The 18,472-nt window shown below is 36.7% G+C and overlaps 1 protein-coding gene across 1 annotated transcript in view; it reads right to left on the bottom strand.

Annotated features, from left to right (window-relative positions):
- The window catches only part of exoc4 (exocyst complex component 4), a 352,622-nt gene that overhangs the window by 329,720 nt on the left and 4,430 nt on the right, over positions 1–18,472 (bottom strand). Inside the window, exon 4 of the mRNA XM_020940971.2 lies at positions 6,593–6,786. Coding sequence (XP_020796630.2) covers positions 6,593–6,786 — 194 coding nt within the window. The remainder of the gene's footprint in view (positions 1–6,592; positions 6,787–18,472) is intronic.

Below are 18,472 nucleotides of genomic sequence, written 5' to 3'. Positions count from 1 at the left end.
TGTGATAAAGCGTAAGACAAATTTCTCTCATGGGAGACAATAAAGGATTATCTTATCTTATTTAAAGGTGTATGAATCAGTCTTGAGTGAGAGAGACTGGAGTTTGCATGCGTTCTCTGTGTCTCCATGGAGATGATGTTGCTTTTCCTGGATTGTTCCATGGTAATTTACATATTTTACTACATGATTTGTGAGTTTCCGCTGTTTCCAGTTTCCTTCATCAACATAAATAAATATGTTCAGTAAGAAACCTCCAACTTCATACTCTTCACTTTGATCACAACTGAACCTGATGAAGAACGACAGAGTATATATCTTAAGACAAGTTGGTTGAATTTAGGTGTCTTTCCCAAAGACTAGTGAGGATTTAAGTCACAAAAATTACTGTGTCACCTTACTGTTTAATAAAAGCTGGAAATGGGTCTGGTCAAGTGGTAACGGAGGGAAACAGGGGACAGATTTTTTACATTCAAATAGCTCTTATTCAGAAACTAGAGGGACTATTGAAATAAGTAAAGTATCAGAATGTAGGAAAGAGTTAACACTCCAACAGGGTAAAGTTAAACCTGTGATATTCTTTCAAGTTGTTGACAAAAAATTTTAAAAACTCATGTCGGTAACGGAGGGAATGAAATATGCAGCACTTTTTGGGCAATAAATACAAACAGTGATAACTAGCTTGGTTCTCACTTACATATCCTTAACAAACTGGTTTGAATATTTGCTTCATATAGTTTTCTACCATATGGTACAAGATTAGGTTGAAAAACCTCTTACTTTTTGAGTCATGAGATTTTTTATTAAGAAAGGTCATGGTAACGGAGGGAAAAGTAACGGAGGGAAAATTGTGCAAACAAGTAGAAGGTGCATGATTTTACATAATTTGTCAACTTTTTTCTTCCGAATACTTTAATATTACTTCAAAATGAAAGGAAACTATTTCTATAAAATATGTCAGTCCTTCCAAGCAAATTTTTATCATTTTAAATAGTTTTTTTTTTTTTTAAATCATGTACCTTCATCAACAGTTCAAAGATGGAATAACACAAGATATGATGAAATACATCAGTTTATTTACATGATTTGCAGGTCTTTGAAATTTGGGAAATAATTTTTGTTCCATGTTTCATACATGGTCTGTTTAAAACATATGGAACTTTAGAACCAAAAATGGTACAGAAAAAAGGTAAACAGTTTCATAAACTAGAGTACATATGTATCTGTTGAATACATTTTTATATCAGATGCATTAACTTGAATTTTTGGCCTTGCTGTTTACTTCTGCTTGACCGGGCCCAAATGTGTTGACATTTTGGAGCTTAAAACTCAAATTGCACATTTTCATTTTAAAAAAAGAGGGAGATTTTGAATATATATGTTATAATATGATGATTTGAGCTGTAGGGCATTAAAAAAGTAACTTCTATAGCTCATTATTGCTTCTTATTTCTATGTATTTGTTTATTTTTGCCTTGTATCAGAGGCATAAAGTTATTTCAGTATTATAATTTATCGCAGTATTTCTCTGTAGCATTATGTCATGCTTCAGAATCTGTTAAGGTGACAGGCCTACTTTTAATTAACCAAATGAACTTCTACCACCCTTTGCTTATGAACAGCTCGCTTTTTCTTCCAGACGCATTTTTGTTATAAAGTCTAGCATCTCTGCGTAGCGTTGCCTCTGCTTTCCAATGAGTCATTTATCAAACCTGAGCTGGCGGAGGGGCGACCGGGGCTTTTAAGCTTGGGCGTATCAACACAATGTCCCTGCTAAGTGAGTGAGCGTATGAGGAGGTGGGCTGGCTGTTAGACAAGACCTTATACCACGAGGCCAAACCCTGACCCCAGATAATAAATCACTGCACCTCCCCAACCAACCACATCGCTATAATTACTGTACCGAACACTCACACACACACAAACACACACACACTTGTAAACAGACAAAACTGAACGATTTAAACAGCGAAACGGTAATACAAACTGCGCGTCCAAAGCCATATCGCCATATTATCTGTAATAGGCGACAGCAATGCATCTGAGTAAACGAAAAACAAAGGAAAAAAGATTTGGTTCACCTCATATTATCCTTCAAATGACTTCAAAACAAAACAAAAAACAGAAATTGGGAACTGATATCACTTCTAAAGCAATAAATCGCAAATCCTGCATCATTACTTAAAAAGGCCTTTACCTGATTTTTTTCTTCTACAATTTTATTGTTATAAATCCGTGTGTCATTCGTTCATTCCTCTTTTAAAATAAAACCAAAAATAAGAAACTATTTTCTTCATTATTTGTCTCCAAAATCAAAATGAAAAAACGAATAATGATTCGTTTTTTTCAGTTTTCCATTTTGTGTTTAAATGAATAATGGAAAAAACAGATAACGGCGTTTCCCATTTACGTCACTCAAACTGACTTTGATACGAACTGAACCATGTCTAAACCAGGACTAAAATAGGTCTAAACCAGGTCTAAACCAGGTCCAAACCAAGACTGAACCAGGACTGAATGAGGACTGAGTATCGGGACAGGCCCGGAGGTGCTCCTGCATAGACTGTTGGGTGATCAGGACTTAGACCGGGACCAGACCGGAACTGAGACCAGGACTGAGACTGGGACTGAGATCGGGACAAGTCCGGGACTGAGACCAAGACTGAGACTGGGACAAGACCAGGACCGAGACCAGAAACTGGTTTAGTCCTGTTTTAGTCCTGGTTCAGTTCTGGTTTAAACCTGGTTTAGACAAATAATGAAGAAAATAGTTGTTTTTTGTTTTTTTTTTTTTTTAGTTTTATTTTGAAATGAACGAATGATACACGGATTATTATACATGCCCCAGTAAAGATATAAGCAGCTCTTGAGGTCCAAATATGTCTGAATCTCGTTCTATTATTTGATAATCAGGAAGTGCACATTAGAATGCTAGTTGCTGTTAGCTTTACTGTGAAAAAAGCTCATAAAATCGTCATCACTATGAATAATTAGGATGCTCTGAATGCAAAGGATAAGCGAGGAATAACTTTAGGCAACTGCAAACCGTTTTAAATGAACTACTTCTGACTTTCTCATTTTTTAAAAGGAAAATGGTCACATTTTTATACAGGCGCTTTTCCACCTTCAAGGCATTGAAAGCGCTTTACAACAAGGAACCACTCACCCATTCACACACACATTCAGACACCAATGTACGCAGACACAGGGGGCGAGGTAGGTTAAGTGTCTTTAACTTCTTGGGTTCTTTTTAAAGACAATGCAGTAAGTGTATTTACCTTGTTGACATGTTTCGGCTGCTAGCTGCAAGCCATCTTCAGAACTGTCACCGGTGTTGGTGGTGACGTGTCGTATATCAGATATCTGATATGGCGGATTTTAGGTTTTCCTGTTCTGCTTTATCAGACCACTGTAAAGGAACAACCACATTATGGATTGGGACGGGGCTCGGGTCATTGGATCGGAAAAACAACAAGTCCAAACGCTGGATCAAGGAGGCCATTGAAATCAGGAATCGAGGCACGGACAGCATTAACCGGGACGACGGCGCGTTCCTCCTTTCACACACCTGGGACACCCTCCTCCAGAGAACACCGGGCGACGGGAGGCGTGGTCAGTCTGAGCGACCTGCCAGGTCCATCAGGCAGACCACGCCTACAGGAAGTAACAACAGCTGATATACGACACGTCACCACCAACACCGGTGACAGTTCTGAAGATGGCTTGCAGCTAGCAGCCGAAACATTCAACAAGGTAAACACACTTACTGCATTGTCTTTAAAAAGAACCCAAGAAGTTAAAGTATATAAGAAGACAAAAGAACATTTTTGCTTAAGGTTAAGTGTCTTGCCCAAGGACACAACAACAGCATTCATCTGTGGGAGCTGGAATCGCATCACCGACCTGTGGGTCAGTGGATCTTTTCGCTCAACCAATGATATTTATTTCGAGAGCAGGATTCGAACCGCCAACCTTGGACAAACGTTTTACCGACTTACGCAAAACCCTATTTGGACAAAGCACAGTAAAATAAGAACAACATACTCTTGGACAATGTCAAAATATATGTGTATGTAAATGTTTGTGTCACTGCATTGAGAAACTCTTTTTTTTTTTTGGTTGGTTTTTTTTTGGTATTATTATCATTATTATTATTATCATTAGTATTAGTATTATTTACTTATTTGTTTTTTTTTTTTTTTTTTATATGCGTGTTTAGTTAAGTCTGTCTTATTGTGTGTGCTGGGTATCCAATCCCTTAAATTTGACAAATTATAAATAAAAATAAAAATAATAAAGTCCTACATTACGATAATTTGACTCGTGAACTTTAAGCCATGTTATAATGTTGTTACCTCCTCATAAACGCCCCTGGAGTTGTGTTTTGTTTCATGCACACATGTTTGAGTAAGGCGACAGTTTTCAAGTTACCAGCTAGCACAACTCCAGGTCTGCTGATAAAGAAACAACAGAAAATAGTGTAATATTGGTTCTTTAAAATAAAAATTCAGGTACAGCACCTTTAATATAGATGGACATATTTGTTTTAATGGGATAAAATGTGTAGAAAATAATGTAAAATTTGAACAAAGGTCACAGCATCTCATTACTTAACGTGTGTAAGTGTATTGTACTGAGCACCAAGTTCAAACACAAAGTCGAGCCATAATTTTACAATGTTAATGTGTTTTGCTTCAATAATTGGCTTCCGTTCGTACTGTGAGTAATTGGCAGCTTGAGCTTGAATTCTTAACCATCATAAAAATAAATAAATAAAACACTTATAATGATGGAATATATATATATATAAACATGGACCTTTTGCTGCATAATGAGGCAAGCCATATTTTTGAATCTCAACAATAAAATCTGAATCCACATTATAGCGTCCACATTTCACTTTTGTCGTCATATCCACAAACGGGCGAGGGCAAAGTGGTTCAAGCGTATTGCCAAATGACGAGGGATGCCATGTTGTCAAATATTGGTGTTAATTAAACTGGTTAGTTAAACTGTGGTATTTCCAGCAGCCTCCCATCCAACTACTCGCCAGACCCAGCCACGTTTAGCTTTAGAGATCAGACGAGATTAGGCTCTGACAAGGAGGTCTGGGCACTTATTTCTGTGATTTAGACTTAGATAAACTTTATTGATCGACAAGGGAAATTATTTTGACACAGTAGTACACACATCGCAATATATTATAATAGCACAGAGAAATAAATATATAACTGGTAATAATACATTCTAAATTAGTAGCAAAACTGGTCAAACAAGGCATATAACAAGAATATGGACTGTATGTTGCACTTTTTTCATGGTTTGTGTGGTCCCGCGATTTATACTCCGGTGCGACTTATATGTTAAAATTTTCACACTGACAGCAGCGATAGGGCGCTCTAGACTTGTGTACTCCTGTACCACTGTCTCTTCGCACTCTACTGAGCATGTCGGCTGCAGAAGAAAGAGAAAGAGCCACTGTCCTGTCTGTATCATGTCAGTCAATCCCACCAGTACTTCTGCATCACTGACAATTTAAAATTTTAATAAACATGAAGAAAACTGAAACCATTCTGTCGGGATTCAGAAAGGCCGGAATAATTCTAACTGGAACTGAAGCTGAGTCTGACGACAGCTACACAGAAGAGGAAGCGGCGCTCTGTTTACCTCCGGAGGTCGTGGAGTTGCTCAGAAGTGACATCGAGGATGAAGAATTAAATGGATTTAGAGATTTGGAGTGAGATGGAGAGTTGGTAAACTTGTTCTGTTCTGTTGTTTATGTTATAGTTATCTGAAGAACTGTTCATATGTGACGTTAACAGTCTGTTGTTCTCTGTTCTATTGTTATTACTGTAACTTGCCTTTCAAGATGAAATCAGTTCCTGGTCCCTGATTTTATAAAATAAATTTCCCCCAAAAAGTGTGACTTATTGCGCAATTTTTGTCTGGTGCGACTCCGGTACTACTAGTCGCTCCGGTATACTCCGGAGCGACTTATAGTCAGAAAAATACAGTAAATATAAAATATATAAACATATTAATACAAATATTAGGAATGCACCGAGTCTATACTAATATCTGATATCAGTGTCGATACTGAAAAATTTGCTGGATCGGATATCGGTTTCCAAATATCAATTTAGCCGATATCCCAGTTTGGCATATAAATTCATATAAGACAATTTACTGATCGTAATTGGCCCAGAAAGTTGGAGTTTTTATTTTATTTTTTTATACAAAGCTGTTCTGTAGTTACTGGAGAGATAAATAACTGTTATATAACACATTTGGATAAGTTTTGTCTTATTTTATTTTTGTATCAGTTGATATCGGTAATTACTTAATACTATAGAATCAAAATCAGTATCAGAAGTGCAAAACCTGAATCTGTGTGTGTAGCCTTAACAAATATGATGTATGATATATATATATATATATATATATATATATATATATATATATATATATATATATATATATATATATATATATATATATATATATATATATAGATAGATAGATATAGATAGATAGATAGATAGATAGTATATAGATACAGTATGTACAAATATATAGACCGTTGAAGGGACCTCACCCAGGCAGTTTGGGGGCGTTCTTGTCCCTGTTCTTGTGGCCCAGGCGGCTCGTGGACTTGATGTACAGGTGCCGGTGGAGTTCATCTATCAGAACCAGGTGAATGTTGAGCTTTTTACTGTGAAGCTCCAGACGCAGATCCGAGAGACCCTCCACCTGCACCAAGTCCCCGTCCAAAGAGTCCACCGCCGACACCTGCACACAACATAACACACAACCACGGATCAGCGATGCACGAGGTATGACCAATCTGCTGTTTACAGGACTATTGGTGGATTTCAGATTCTTGAAAGTGTTGGGGACAAGAGCCAGATTTCCCTATTGATTGCGTTGTACTTTGTTGTGAAATATCCAAAAGGAAAACTCACAAATGCTGTTAAAATGTGTTATTTTCTATGATTGTCTAAACCCAAGAACTCACTGCATTACAACATAAATCTGTATTTAACATTATTTATTTTAGCTGCCCCCATCTGTATTAAAGCGACAGTCCAGAATTTTGAACATTGGACCTCATTTCAAAGTGAGCCAGAGTGCTGGAGACGTGTGCAGACACTTTTTTAAATATTCTATCCAGTCCTTGTATTTGCAGAGGTCGCTGGTGCTAGTCTTACCTACTCCACAAAGCACTCGAAGCAAAACTATTATTACACCAGACTGTCGATGTGAATGTCTGTGTTGATAGAATAATTTTAGAAGTTAAAACTAACCTTGCATTTGATGGATTTATGTCTGAGCAGCAGCAGTGAGTTGTACTTACTGACAGAAAGTTTGGCAGCGGCAGACTGATATCAACTAGCACCAATCTTACCAGCAAAGTAAAATTCCGCTGCTGCTGAGAAAATAGTCCCTCAACATTCGACGATTCATGCGATGCAAGGTTAGTTTTAGCACCAGTGACCTCTGCAAATACAAGGACTGGATGAAATATTTTTAAAAGTGTCTCCACTCGTCTCCAACACTCTGGCTCACTAGGAAATGAGGTCCTACGTCCAAAATTCCAGACTGTCCCTTTAAAACCCATGTAACTTACAACATTTTCTTACACGGGTACAGATTTATTGCCACTCTTGAGGTCAAAATAAGTCCTCCATATATTGTCTGCAACTAACTGTAAAGCATTTTATTGTCCGATATTTTCCGTTGTTGGCTTTACTTATACAGCATTTTAACAGCCTTTTATTTCAATAGTGTCAAGAAACAAGTCAAAAGTTTCAGATTCGACTTTTACACCAACATACGACAATTCATGAGATGTAAGGTTAGTTTTATTTCAAACATTGATAAGTTTATTTATTTCACAACATCGACAATCTGGCATTGTAATTGTTTTGTTTCAGGTGCTTTGTGGAGTGGGTAAGACTGTTTTCAGTGGCAGGATGGATGGAATATTTTTTAAAAAGTGTCTCCACACGTCTCCAACACTCTGGCTCACTAGGAAATGAGGTCTTAGGTCCAAAATTCCAGACTGTCCCTTTAAATATTACTGGCCTACAAAATGTTGTGATGTAAAACCCTGTCTGTGGCTTTTAAGGTATCGTTTTAATCATTTTAAATTTGAGTTTTTTGTTTAATCCAATATTAAAAATGTGCACATCTCCAAAACTACAAATGCAATATTATTAATTGTTTGCTATACTTCTTCTTTTTTTTTTTCTAACTTTGTTTATTGAAAATTTTTAACATTAACAAACAAACAGAGTACACTGTATTGAATAGTACCATTATAGATATGACAGTAAAGAGGACACATCTGAATGTCAACCTCCCCACCCACTGGCAAAACAACCCAAAATAAAATTTAAAATAAAACAAATAAATAAAAATAAATAAATACACAAATAAATACATAAATAAATACATAAATAAATAAAATAGTAATAATACTAATACCAATAATGATTAAGCAAATCAAATTGATAGTAGAAAATAAATTAAATAGTAATAATTAATTAATTAAATAAATAATACATAAATAAATAAATAATAATAAATTGATTAATTAGCTATCAATTATTAATTATTATCAAAAATATATATAACTAATTCTAAAATAAATTAAAAAGTAAGAAGTAGGGATGCGAAAGAAGGAAATTAGCCCATAGAGGTGAAAAACATGGGATAGGAAGAGGAAAAAAAGCGGGAAAGAAAGAATGGAGAGAAATAATTATTTCCTATACTTTAGACATCCTCCAGATCCTGAGGAAGAGTTAAAGAGTCAATGTGATGTAAAAAGGGGTCTCAGATAGCATGGAATAATTTAAGAGAGAGAGATCCTAAATGACACTGAGAAATTAGGACCAGGCACCGTTAAAAATGACCAACAAAGAAATATAAATAAAGTACTTTTGATACTAAAAAAAAAAACAGTATTCCCTTTAAAGAAATAATATTTGTTGAAATCTACGATACTATTTTTACAGTTAAAGAGGCATTGGAAAGATAATGTGTATTGAAAACCAGGGATTATTTTAGTACAAGCACAACAAAATGAAATGTGCGCAGTAATTATCCAAATACAGTAATTCCCTTATGCACAGAACTCACATTGTTTGCACATGCAGAATAAATACGCAATAAAGCTCTGATATCATTACTGTACCGCGTGTTCATTAACATTTCTCATTTGTTTTCATGCGCACTAATTACCAGCACATTACAGTGTACAGGCCAAAGGGGAGCCGCCTGTATTTTGCTCTAGGCTCAGGTTAAATGTATGTAGACTCAAATCACATCACTGCAGTGTAAAACAATGCATTTAAAGCCCTTGAGGACAAACACAATAGCTTAGCAGCGATTCAAGGTTTGGCATTTTGTGTGTATACCTTCCCGAGATTACATTACATTAAATTATGGTTTGTACGTGATTATATGACTGTAAATTGTTTAACGGGCCAGCCTCTGTGTGTTGGAGGAGGGTATCTCATTACTATTAGGCCTGAGATTAGAGACAGAAAAATCTTGTTAACGTCATTAGGGGCCAGGCCTGTCTGTGTAATGAGGAATATGACGCCTCTGGTGAGTTGGCTTCGAGTCGGGAGAAAAACCAAGAAGAATTTAGAGAAGAGAGGGGGTCAGGAAGGCACACCATGGGAGATTTTAGCTTTGTTCAGCGCATGCTAATGAAATACAGCTCCACTGCTCGGTTTTTAAACTGTGACACAGCACTAAAACCAAGACTGGGGCTGGGGATTTTTGAGGTGATACCGATGTCTAATATTAGGACTGCTCCTGTGGTGGATAAGTGATTTTGCTGATACCGATATTGAGCTTTTAAAATTCATAGGAAGCCAAACATGTACTTTAAAGTGCATTATGTAATTTTTCTGCTGAAGGATCTGTCACCTAGCCTAATTCATCAGCCGATTTCTGATCGTCGTTTGCTCTACGGTAGGCGGGTACTTTTTTTTAAATTTAACCAATCGCTGCTATTTGGTCGTGACGCATGTAACGCGCCGCTAACGGGTCTAACTGGTATATTAAGCTTTTCCCAAATCCTGTAGGAAGAAGGGCAATAACGTCTTTCCCGTTGATAAAATTCTCCAAACATTCTCTTTGTTCCGGCTTTAAATCCTCGATCTCGGGAATTGTTGCCAACACTGAATGTATGGCCCTTCGCTGATTGGCTGGTGCCCGAACTCACACTTCTGGGGTTCTTGCAAACTGTCTAGTGTATTCTGATTCCTGACCTAGTCGCTGGAGAGAAATGAAATTGAGCGGAGGCACTAGGTGGCGCCAACCTGGCTAACTGTCACCTGTTTCGATGTCACTGCTCTGCCTAGAATGATCCACATTAAACATCTCCACCTTACATGTATTTAATTACAGTGGTTTAATCGCTCAAAAATACCAAGAAAAACAGACATTCTGACTGTGAGCAGGGTTGCCTCTTCACACATCTGACCGGTAACTTGGTCTAATTAGGTCTCCATGGAGATAGAAAGGTTTAATATCATTCTGTGAAACATTCCAGACAAAGCAATATCAAAAAGCATTTCACATACCCTCTACCAGAAAAGTTACACAGTGCATCTTTAAGTTAAAGTGAGCGACAGTAGCTCAGTGTTTGTCCACTGATCTGAAGGTTGGCAGTTCGATTCCTGGTCTGATCATAAACATCATTGGTCAGATCCACCAACACACAGGTTGGAGTTGGTGTGATTTCAGCTCTCACAGATGAATGCTACAGTTGTGTCCTTGGGCAAGACACTTAACCCACCTCGCCCCCAGTGTCTGCGTACACTGGTGTATGAATGTGTGGGTGAATAGATGAGTTGTTCTGTGCTGTAAAGTGCTTTGAGTGCCTTGAAGGTGAAAAAGAGCTATACAGAAAATATGACCATTTACCACCAATATTTTTAGCTTTTAAAATCCACATCAAGGCCCACAATTTTATCTTAAAGGTGCACTGCGTAACATTTTTAGTGGCGGGTCCTGTGAAGACAAATTATTCAGTTTTAAAGGGATAGTCTGGAATTTTGGACACAGGACCTCATTTCCTAGTGAGCCAGAGTGTTGGAGAAGTGTGGAGACACTTTTTTAAATATTCCATCCAGTCCTTGTATTTGCAGAGGTCACTGGGTATAGTTATCCTGCCACTAAAAACAGTCTTACCCACTCCACAAAACACCCCAAGTAAATCTATTATTACACCAGACTGTTGAGATAAATGTCTGTGTTGATAGAATAATGTTTGAAATAAAACTAACCTTGCATCGCATGAATCATCGCATGTTGAGGGACTATTTTCTCAGCAGCAGCAGAATTTTACTTTGCCGGTAAGATAGGTGCGAGGTGATATCAGTCCGCCGCTGCCAAACTTTCTATCAGGAAATACAACTCACTACTCCTGCTCAGACATAAATCCTAAAAACTACTTGTAAAATTATTCTATAGACACAGACATTCACATCGACAGTCTGGTGTAATAATAGTTTTGCTTCGGGTGTTTTGTGGAGTGGGTAAGACTGTTTTTAGTGGCAGGATAACTATAGCCAGTGACCTCTGCAAATACAAGGACTGGATGGAATATTTAAAAAAGTGTCTCCACACGTGTCCAACACTCTGGCTCACTAGGAAATGAGGTCCTATGTCCAAAATTCCATACTGTCCCTTTAACTTCTAAAAAAACTGGACACAGAGCACAGAAATGCATGGGATTCTTATATTGGCTTATCAGTGCAGTTTTTATTCAGTCTTCTCTAATGTGTTTAAAATGTGACCTCTGAATCCTCCAAATGTAATCGTAAATGCAATGTTTAAGAGAAAAAATTATGTTCAGTATTTGTTTCTGCTTAGCTTCATGGACATAGTTTGATGAGTTTAATGCTGGACCTTTAACACTACTGCATATTCATTTTGTCTACCTTGTCTTTGTTTTGTTAATCATTTCTTTTTACAGCTTTTGAGATAACGTTTTATTAGAACTTACACAACCCTCTCACACACACACTTTAATTGTAAAAGCCACTCATTCGTTACAAGATTAATTGCCATCAAAGCGAAATCACATCTTGAGTGTAATAATTAAAGGTAATATAATGTGTGTTTTTCTCGTATTCGTTAAGCAGTTCATTAAGGTTTTCTCCCAAATGTTAATGCTCTTGTTTGTATTTAAAATACGCACTGTGAACCGAATCTTGATTTTGAAAAATAATTTGCAAATATGATCACAAACGCAAACAATACACCAAAACTGCAATTAGATCATTTTCAGAAATCATTCCACCCTATAATCTCTGTATGCAAACTAGATTACAACCATTTTCTGTTATTGTCTGTATTACAATTTCCACCGTTATTTGTCTGTAAAGAAGTAAAGTTGTCAAAAGAATAGAAAAATACACAGATAGATTACACAGATATAAGGCCACATGATAATATTAAAGAAAGTATTGCGAGTTAATGTTGAAAATCACATTCTATTGTCTAAATAACGAGGGCATTTTAGTATCACTGTGGTATTGGAATCGATATCGAGTATCAAGTCTCTTTCTTAGTATCGAAATTTTCCTATCTTGACAAAATAATTTCAAACAACTCATTTTAAATATTCAAGATTTGCAAACATTATCTGGTTGAGTGAAAGCATCAAACAACATGTCAACATAAAATGGTCTCCACAGTTTGTTATAGAGCAATTACACCACTTTAAAGATGCACTATGTGACTTTTCTGGTGGAGGATCCACTACCTGCTTGTCTCCATGGATGTTATACCTTTGCCTGTTAAGTTCCACAGTATGGCATTATCTATTTTGCATGTATTCAACTACACTACATCTTTATTGCTCAAAAATGCCTTGGAAAACATACTGTGAGTGGGATCACCACTCCACAAATTGGACCTGTATCTTGCTGGAAATGTTTATGTTTAATGCCATACTAAGAAAAAAAACAACATCTCCATGGGGACAAGCAGGTGGTGGACCTTCCTTAGACTTAGGCTATGTTTACACAAAGTCATAGGTATGTTGAGAAATTAATATTTCCAAAAGAAGAAAGAACGCACGCACATCAGCCGAGTGCAGGTGCAGGATCAACAAGACTAGATAAAACAGAAATAATAAAGGCTCACACACTGTTTCAACGCTCCCAATGTGAAATTTAATTTTCTAAATTAACTTTGTGCACAGAGCATCGTGTTCAAAAAAGTTTTCGTTTACATCGACTCGCATAAATACGCCACTGAGCGCCGTCATAACTACGCCAAGTCTCAGGGCAGCGCCTGGATTGGATTCAAACCTGTAGCGTTTATTTCATTACGGTTATAAGTATTACTCAAAAATACCTTAAAAAGCATGCATTACTGAGCGGGGTTGCCTCTCCACAGATCTGTTAAAGAAGTGGCAAAATTGCTGAGATTCAAGCCTCATTTGTGTCTGGTCATGGATATGAAACATCAGCTGTGTGTGCAAATGCAAACACATGAAAAGTGTTTGCACCAGAAGAAATGTGACTGCAGCTCTGATGTTTCCATGATCATCATCAGAGAAAAGATAAACACAGATCACACTTTTGATGCAACAGCTCCTAAAACTCAATTTATCTCACGTCGCACGCAAACACCAAACCGTAGTTTTCCGGAATGTCCACTCTAGTTTTAGAGTTTTTAGAAAGAGTCATTTTCAGAGGCGAATTCGCCGTTTGCCTCCGTTTTTAAAAAATATCTGTGTACATGTAAACGGGGCCTTAGACTTAAGACAAAATTTATTGGTCCACAAGGGAAATTACTTGTACACAGTAGCTCACACATAACAACATAATATAATAACAAAGAGCAAAAAATATGAATGGTAATAATCAATTCTAAATAAGTAGTAAACACAGCAAGAAACTGGTGTCAAATAGGCATCATTATATAAACTTATATGTACAAGTCAAAATAAAATACAAAATAAGTACTAAAAATATCTCAGGTTCAGTGCAAAGATGATATGATGATTGACAGGACATAGGGTTCTCTGTTACAGTTGTATGTCCAGTAAATCTGTAGTTCTTCATCAGAAAAGTTACATTGTGCACCTTTAAGATAATCAAAATGAACATAATTGAAGTGAGCGAGAAGACACTGCTCCCAACTGATGCTGAACTCTGAACAATCTTCCAAAACACGCCATAGCGACAGAGCAGGCGGCGAGGTGAACGGAGATCTACTTATTCCTCCCCCACAAAACAGATCCTTCACGGTCCTTTGGGCACCCCATCATCTCTCCCTCCCTCCTCCTCCTCCTCTTCCTCCTCCTCCTCATATAACCCCACTCCTGCAAACTAATTATTACCAAAGTATGAACCAAGCCGAGTGGGAGGGACTGAGGAACGGAGAGGGGAGAGAGAGTGGGGGTAGCTGGCAGTTACAATTACTCTGTTGTGTTTAATTGAGTAACTATGAATAAATTGTCCTAAGAGCAGTGTTGGGAAGGTTACTTTTAAAATGTATTCCCCTACAGATTACAGATTACATATCCCAAAATGTAGTTTGTAACGTAATCCATTAAATTTCTTAAAGTGAGTAACGTAATCTGAATACTTTGGATTACTTGATGTTGTCATGCTTTTTAAAACTATATGAATGTAACAACCACAAATTCTTGTTTTTTCTCTTCAAATTGGCTGTTGAGCCCAAGTCTCCATGAACAGGCACATGTTTGCTGTAGAGAAGCAAAGACGAAGATGTTTTATAAATGATAAAAGAAGACAAAAAAAAAAAAAGCCCAGTCTTTCCTTCACCATATTAAAAATATTATTGATAGAGAAATTATTTCTATATGAGGTCACTGTTGCTTTAAATTATGTCCACCCTACTGTCATATTGTTTAGACCTGGTTTAGTCCTGGTTTTAGTCCTGGTTTTTTGGTTTAGTCCTGGTTTTAGTCCTGGTTTTAGTCCTGGTTTTAGTCCTGGTTTTAGTCCTGGTTTTAGTCCTGGTTTTAGTCCTGGTTTAGTCCTGGTTTTAGTCCTGGTTTAGTCCTGGTTTTAGTCCTGGTTTTAGTCCTGGTTTTAGTCCTGGTTTTAGACCTGGTTTAGTCCTGGTTTTAGTCCTGGTTTTTAGACCTGGTTTAGTTTTTAGACCTGGTTTAGACCTGGTTTAGACCTGGTTTTAGACCTGGTTTTAGACCTGGTTTAGACCTGGTTTTAGACCTGGTTTAGACCTGGTTTTAGACCTGGTTTAGACCTGGTTTAGACCTGGTTTTAGTCCTGGTTTAGCCCAAAATGTGAAAACAGGAAAATAACACCATATAATCCATTTATTTCAACAAAGTAACTGTAATCCAATTACCACTCATTGAAACAGTAACTGTAACTGAATACAGTTACTCATAAATTGTACTCTGATTACGTAACGCCAGTACATGTAATCCATTACTCCCCAACACTGGCCTCAGAGTAACTTCAAGACATCACACTTGTACTAGTGTTATTATACAAAACGATATATTAATACAGTGTGAGGATAGTTGGAATGCAACAACAGTTAATATAAGATCCGGTTTGGAAATTTGGTTTGAAGCAGGGGTCAGGAGACGTACAAGAACATACAAGACATGACATAAAATCTCAGTGAAAAAGAACAACGTATGAATCACTCAGGCTTGACATTAGAGATTAGGGATGTAATGAGATCCAAATCCCTGTATATAGTATAAAACTTTCACAATACGCTTCTCTTAGTTCAGTAGTTATTTATATTTTATAGTTTGTGGAGCCTAACTGAATTGTGAATATGCTACTTTTTCCTTTGGTTCTGTCATAATCCAAAGAATTAAGACCAAAAAGTGTTTAATAATGCCATGTCTTCATGCTGTCTGTGCTGAAACAGAGCAAAGGATCATGGTCTAGGTCAGTGTTCCCCAAACATTTTTTCTGGGGGCCCATATTTTAAAAGTCTTCCCAAGTCAAAAGACATTATTCGTAAATCACAAAATAAATTTGTGACCATTATTGAACATTAAAGAGGATATTTTATTGTTGACTGAGTGATCATGTCTCTCTGAACAATTACTGTTAAACAATAATCAGCAAGACAAATTTTCATGGACAAATGGCCTTCAATTCAAGCCTATATTTTAACTGGATGACTAACATTTACAGGATTTTTTTGTTATGATATAGTGTATGTGTAGTGTATATTATGAATAGTAAATGAAGAGACAATGTGTATGACTGCATCTACACTGTAACTTGTCATTTTACTTGAATTGTATTTTTACTGCTGTTTCGTAACTATGTGGCTTGCACCAAAAAATATTCAATAAAAATAAGTTAAAAAAAAAAAAAAAAATAAAAAAACAAAAATCAGTTAGGCAAGATGGTGCTGCCAAAAAAAAAAGAGGAGCGGGGGTGTACACGGAGATGTATGTATACGTATCTTGCAGACGTACATGCAGATTGTGAAAGGCGACCCAAAAAAAACGTCTGAAGGGTCACGTACCAGTCTTTGGGAAACAATGAACAATGGTCTATGTAGTTTCATCGGCTTTTTAACTGATGCTGCACAATAACAGAGAATTTTGTTGATATATTGCGACGGCCCAAGATATTACTATGAGACTTTTGACGATACGATATCATGATATTTCGGTTATTGTTACATCCCTACTTGAGATAGGACAATATATCAGTTAGTTTATACGCTTAAAAGTGCAAATATCGGTATATATAATCCAACAGCCCCCATAGTGGAGTGTTTCAAGTCTCGTCTCAAGACCCACTTTTAATATCACGTGAGTTGTGTGGTCCTCTGTGTCTTTTATTTATTTATTTAATTTATTTAGTTATTTATAAAAAAAATTTAGTACTGCTTTTATGTATTGATTTTATTACTTTTGTTCATTGATTTTATTATTATTATTTTATTTATTGATGCTATTAGTTTCCTCAAGGTTGGAACATAATTCTGCAGAGTTTTTTGTTGTTGTTGTTTTATATTGCGATGTAAAGCACTTTGGAACCTGTTTTGTTTATAAAATGTGCTACACAAATAAAGTTGGACTGGATTGGATTGGAGCTCCCTTAATTCTCCAGCACAGGCCGATATCTTGTTTTGGCTGACCTGCTGCTTCAAGAATGCTCACAAAGCTTTATTGGAACACTCAAATGCAAATAGATAACTGGTTTAGATAACTCTTTTAAAGGTTTGTGGTAAAAAGAGACTGTGGGTGAGTTTATCATAAATTTAAATGAGATAATTTGGCAAAAACTAATAAATATCTGTCCTACATATTGGCCTAAAAATATCATTAAAGCTTACCGGCCTTATTGATCTGGATTCTAAACAATGAAAAAAATTGATCAGTCAGTCCATTGTTTATTAGTTTCATAGACTGGGTACAGACAGGTTTTTACACCGGTTTCTTTTACATAAGAATACTCTTATATGTTCTCCCAGACTGCCTCAGCTTGACTTGAGAGCGCACGAGTGGGATCTTCATTATCCAATATCATACGGTTCAATATGGCCCTCACAATAACGCACGAGTGACTCAATACTCAATACACTCATGTCACTACAGTGGGCCAACCGTGCATGGATACACAAGAAAACAGCTGCTCAAAGGCCTAACTCTGCTCTCGTAAAACAAAAAACAGATAAATGAGTATATCTGTATCGATAATATCTTAAACATTTGCCTAAATCATTTTGAAATTGCCTTCATATTGAGTTGATTATGTTTAGTTTACATAGCGAATCGTGTGAAAACTGTATTGATACTTTGGAGTGACTACATGTATTTCTATGGTGGAATGATCAACAGTTGCCATGGCGACATAATACACACATTAGCAAACACTGAAAAGAGAAAGTGTATATATATATATATTGACTAAGACACCACTGATCAATTAATGGACTCAAAGACTAAAGGTGTACAACCCTACGATATAGTTTTCCAATTACTTTTACTTAATTAGCGTAATTGTTTTGAAGGCAGCTTTTTTTTTACCTTGAGTAACATTATTTTCAATCAGATCTACTATTCATACTTGAGTACTGAACAATTTATATCTTATAAACTAGAATCTAATTAAAAGTGTGTGGGAGTGACAGAGGACGAGAGAGAAGGAGCGAGAGAAGAGATAAAAGAGAAAATGAGAGCGAGCGAAGACACTGCGAGATCAGAAAGCTGTTTAGTTCGCCATGATGCCATCTTTAGCTCTCCTGCCGAGCCAAAAACATGCATCAAACAGCACAGCGCGCACACAACGCAGCGGTAACTCAGACTTTACAAAGATGATGTCTGCTCAGAGTGAGAGGGGCACCCACCAGACAATTCAAGGCTAGAAAGGGCTTCTTAAAAGGATGACAGATGCTGGGAAATCAATCTGACCAGTGTGACATTGAAGTTGAGTTGTGCGCTCCATGACATAGAAAGAAAAGACTT

This window comes from Boleophthalmus pectinirostris, unplaced genomic scaffold, assembly GCF_026225935.1.
Source record: "Boleophthalmus pectinirostris isolate CB_2022bp ecotype Guang Dong unplaced genomic scaffold, ASM2622593v1 HiC_scaffold_18, whole genome shotgun sequence".
Classification (NCBI taxonomy): Eukaryota; Metazoa; Chordata; class Actinopteri; order Gobiiformes; family Gobiidae; genus Boleophthalmus; species Boleophthalmus pectinirostris.
Note: the sequence above shows the minus strand (reverse complement) of the source record. Positions and strands in the feature narration are given on the sequence as shown.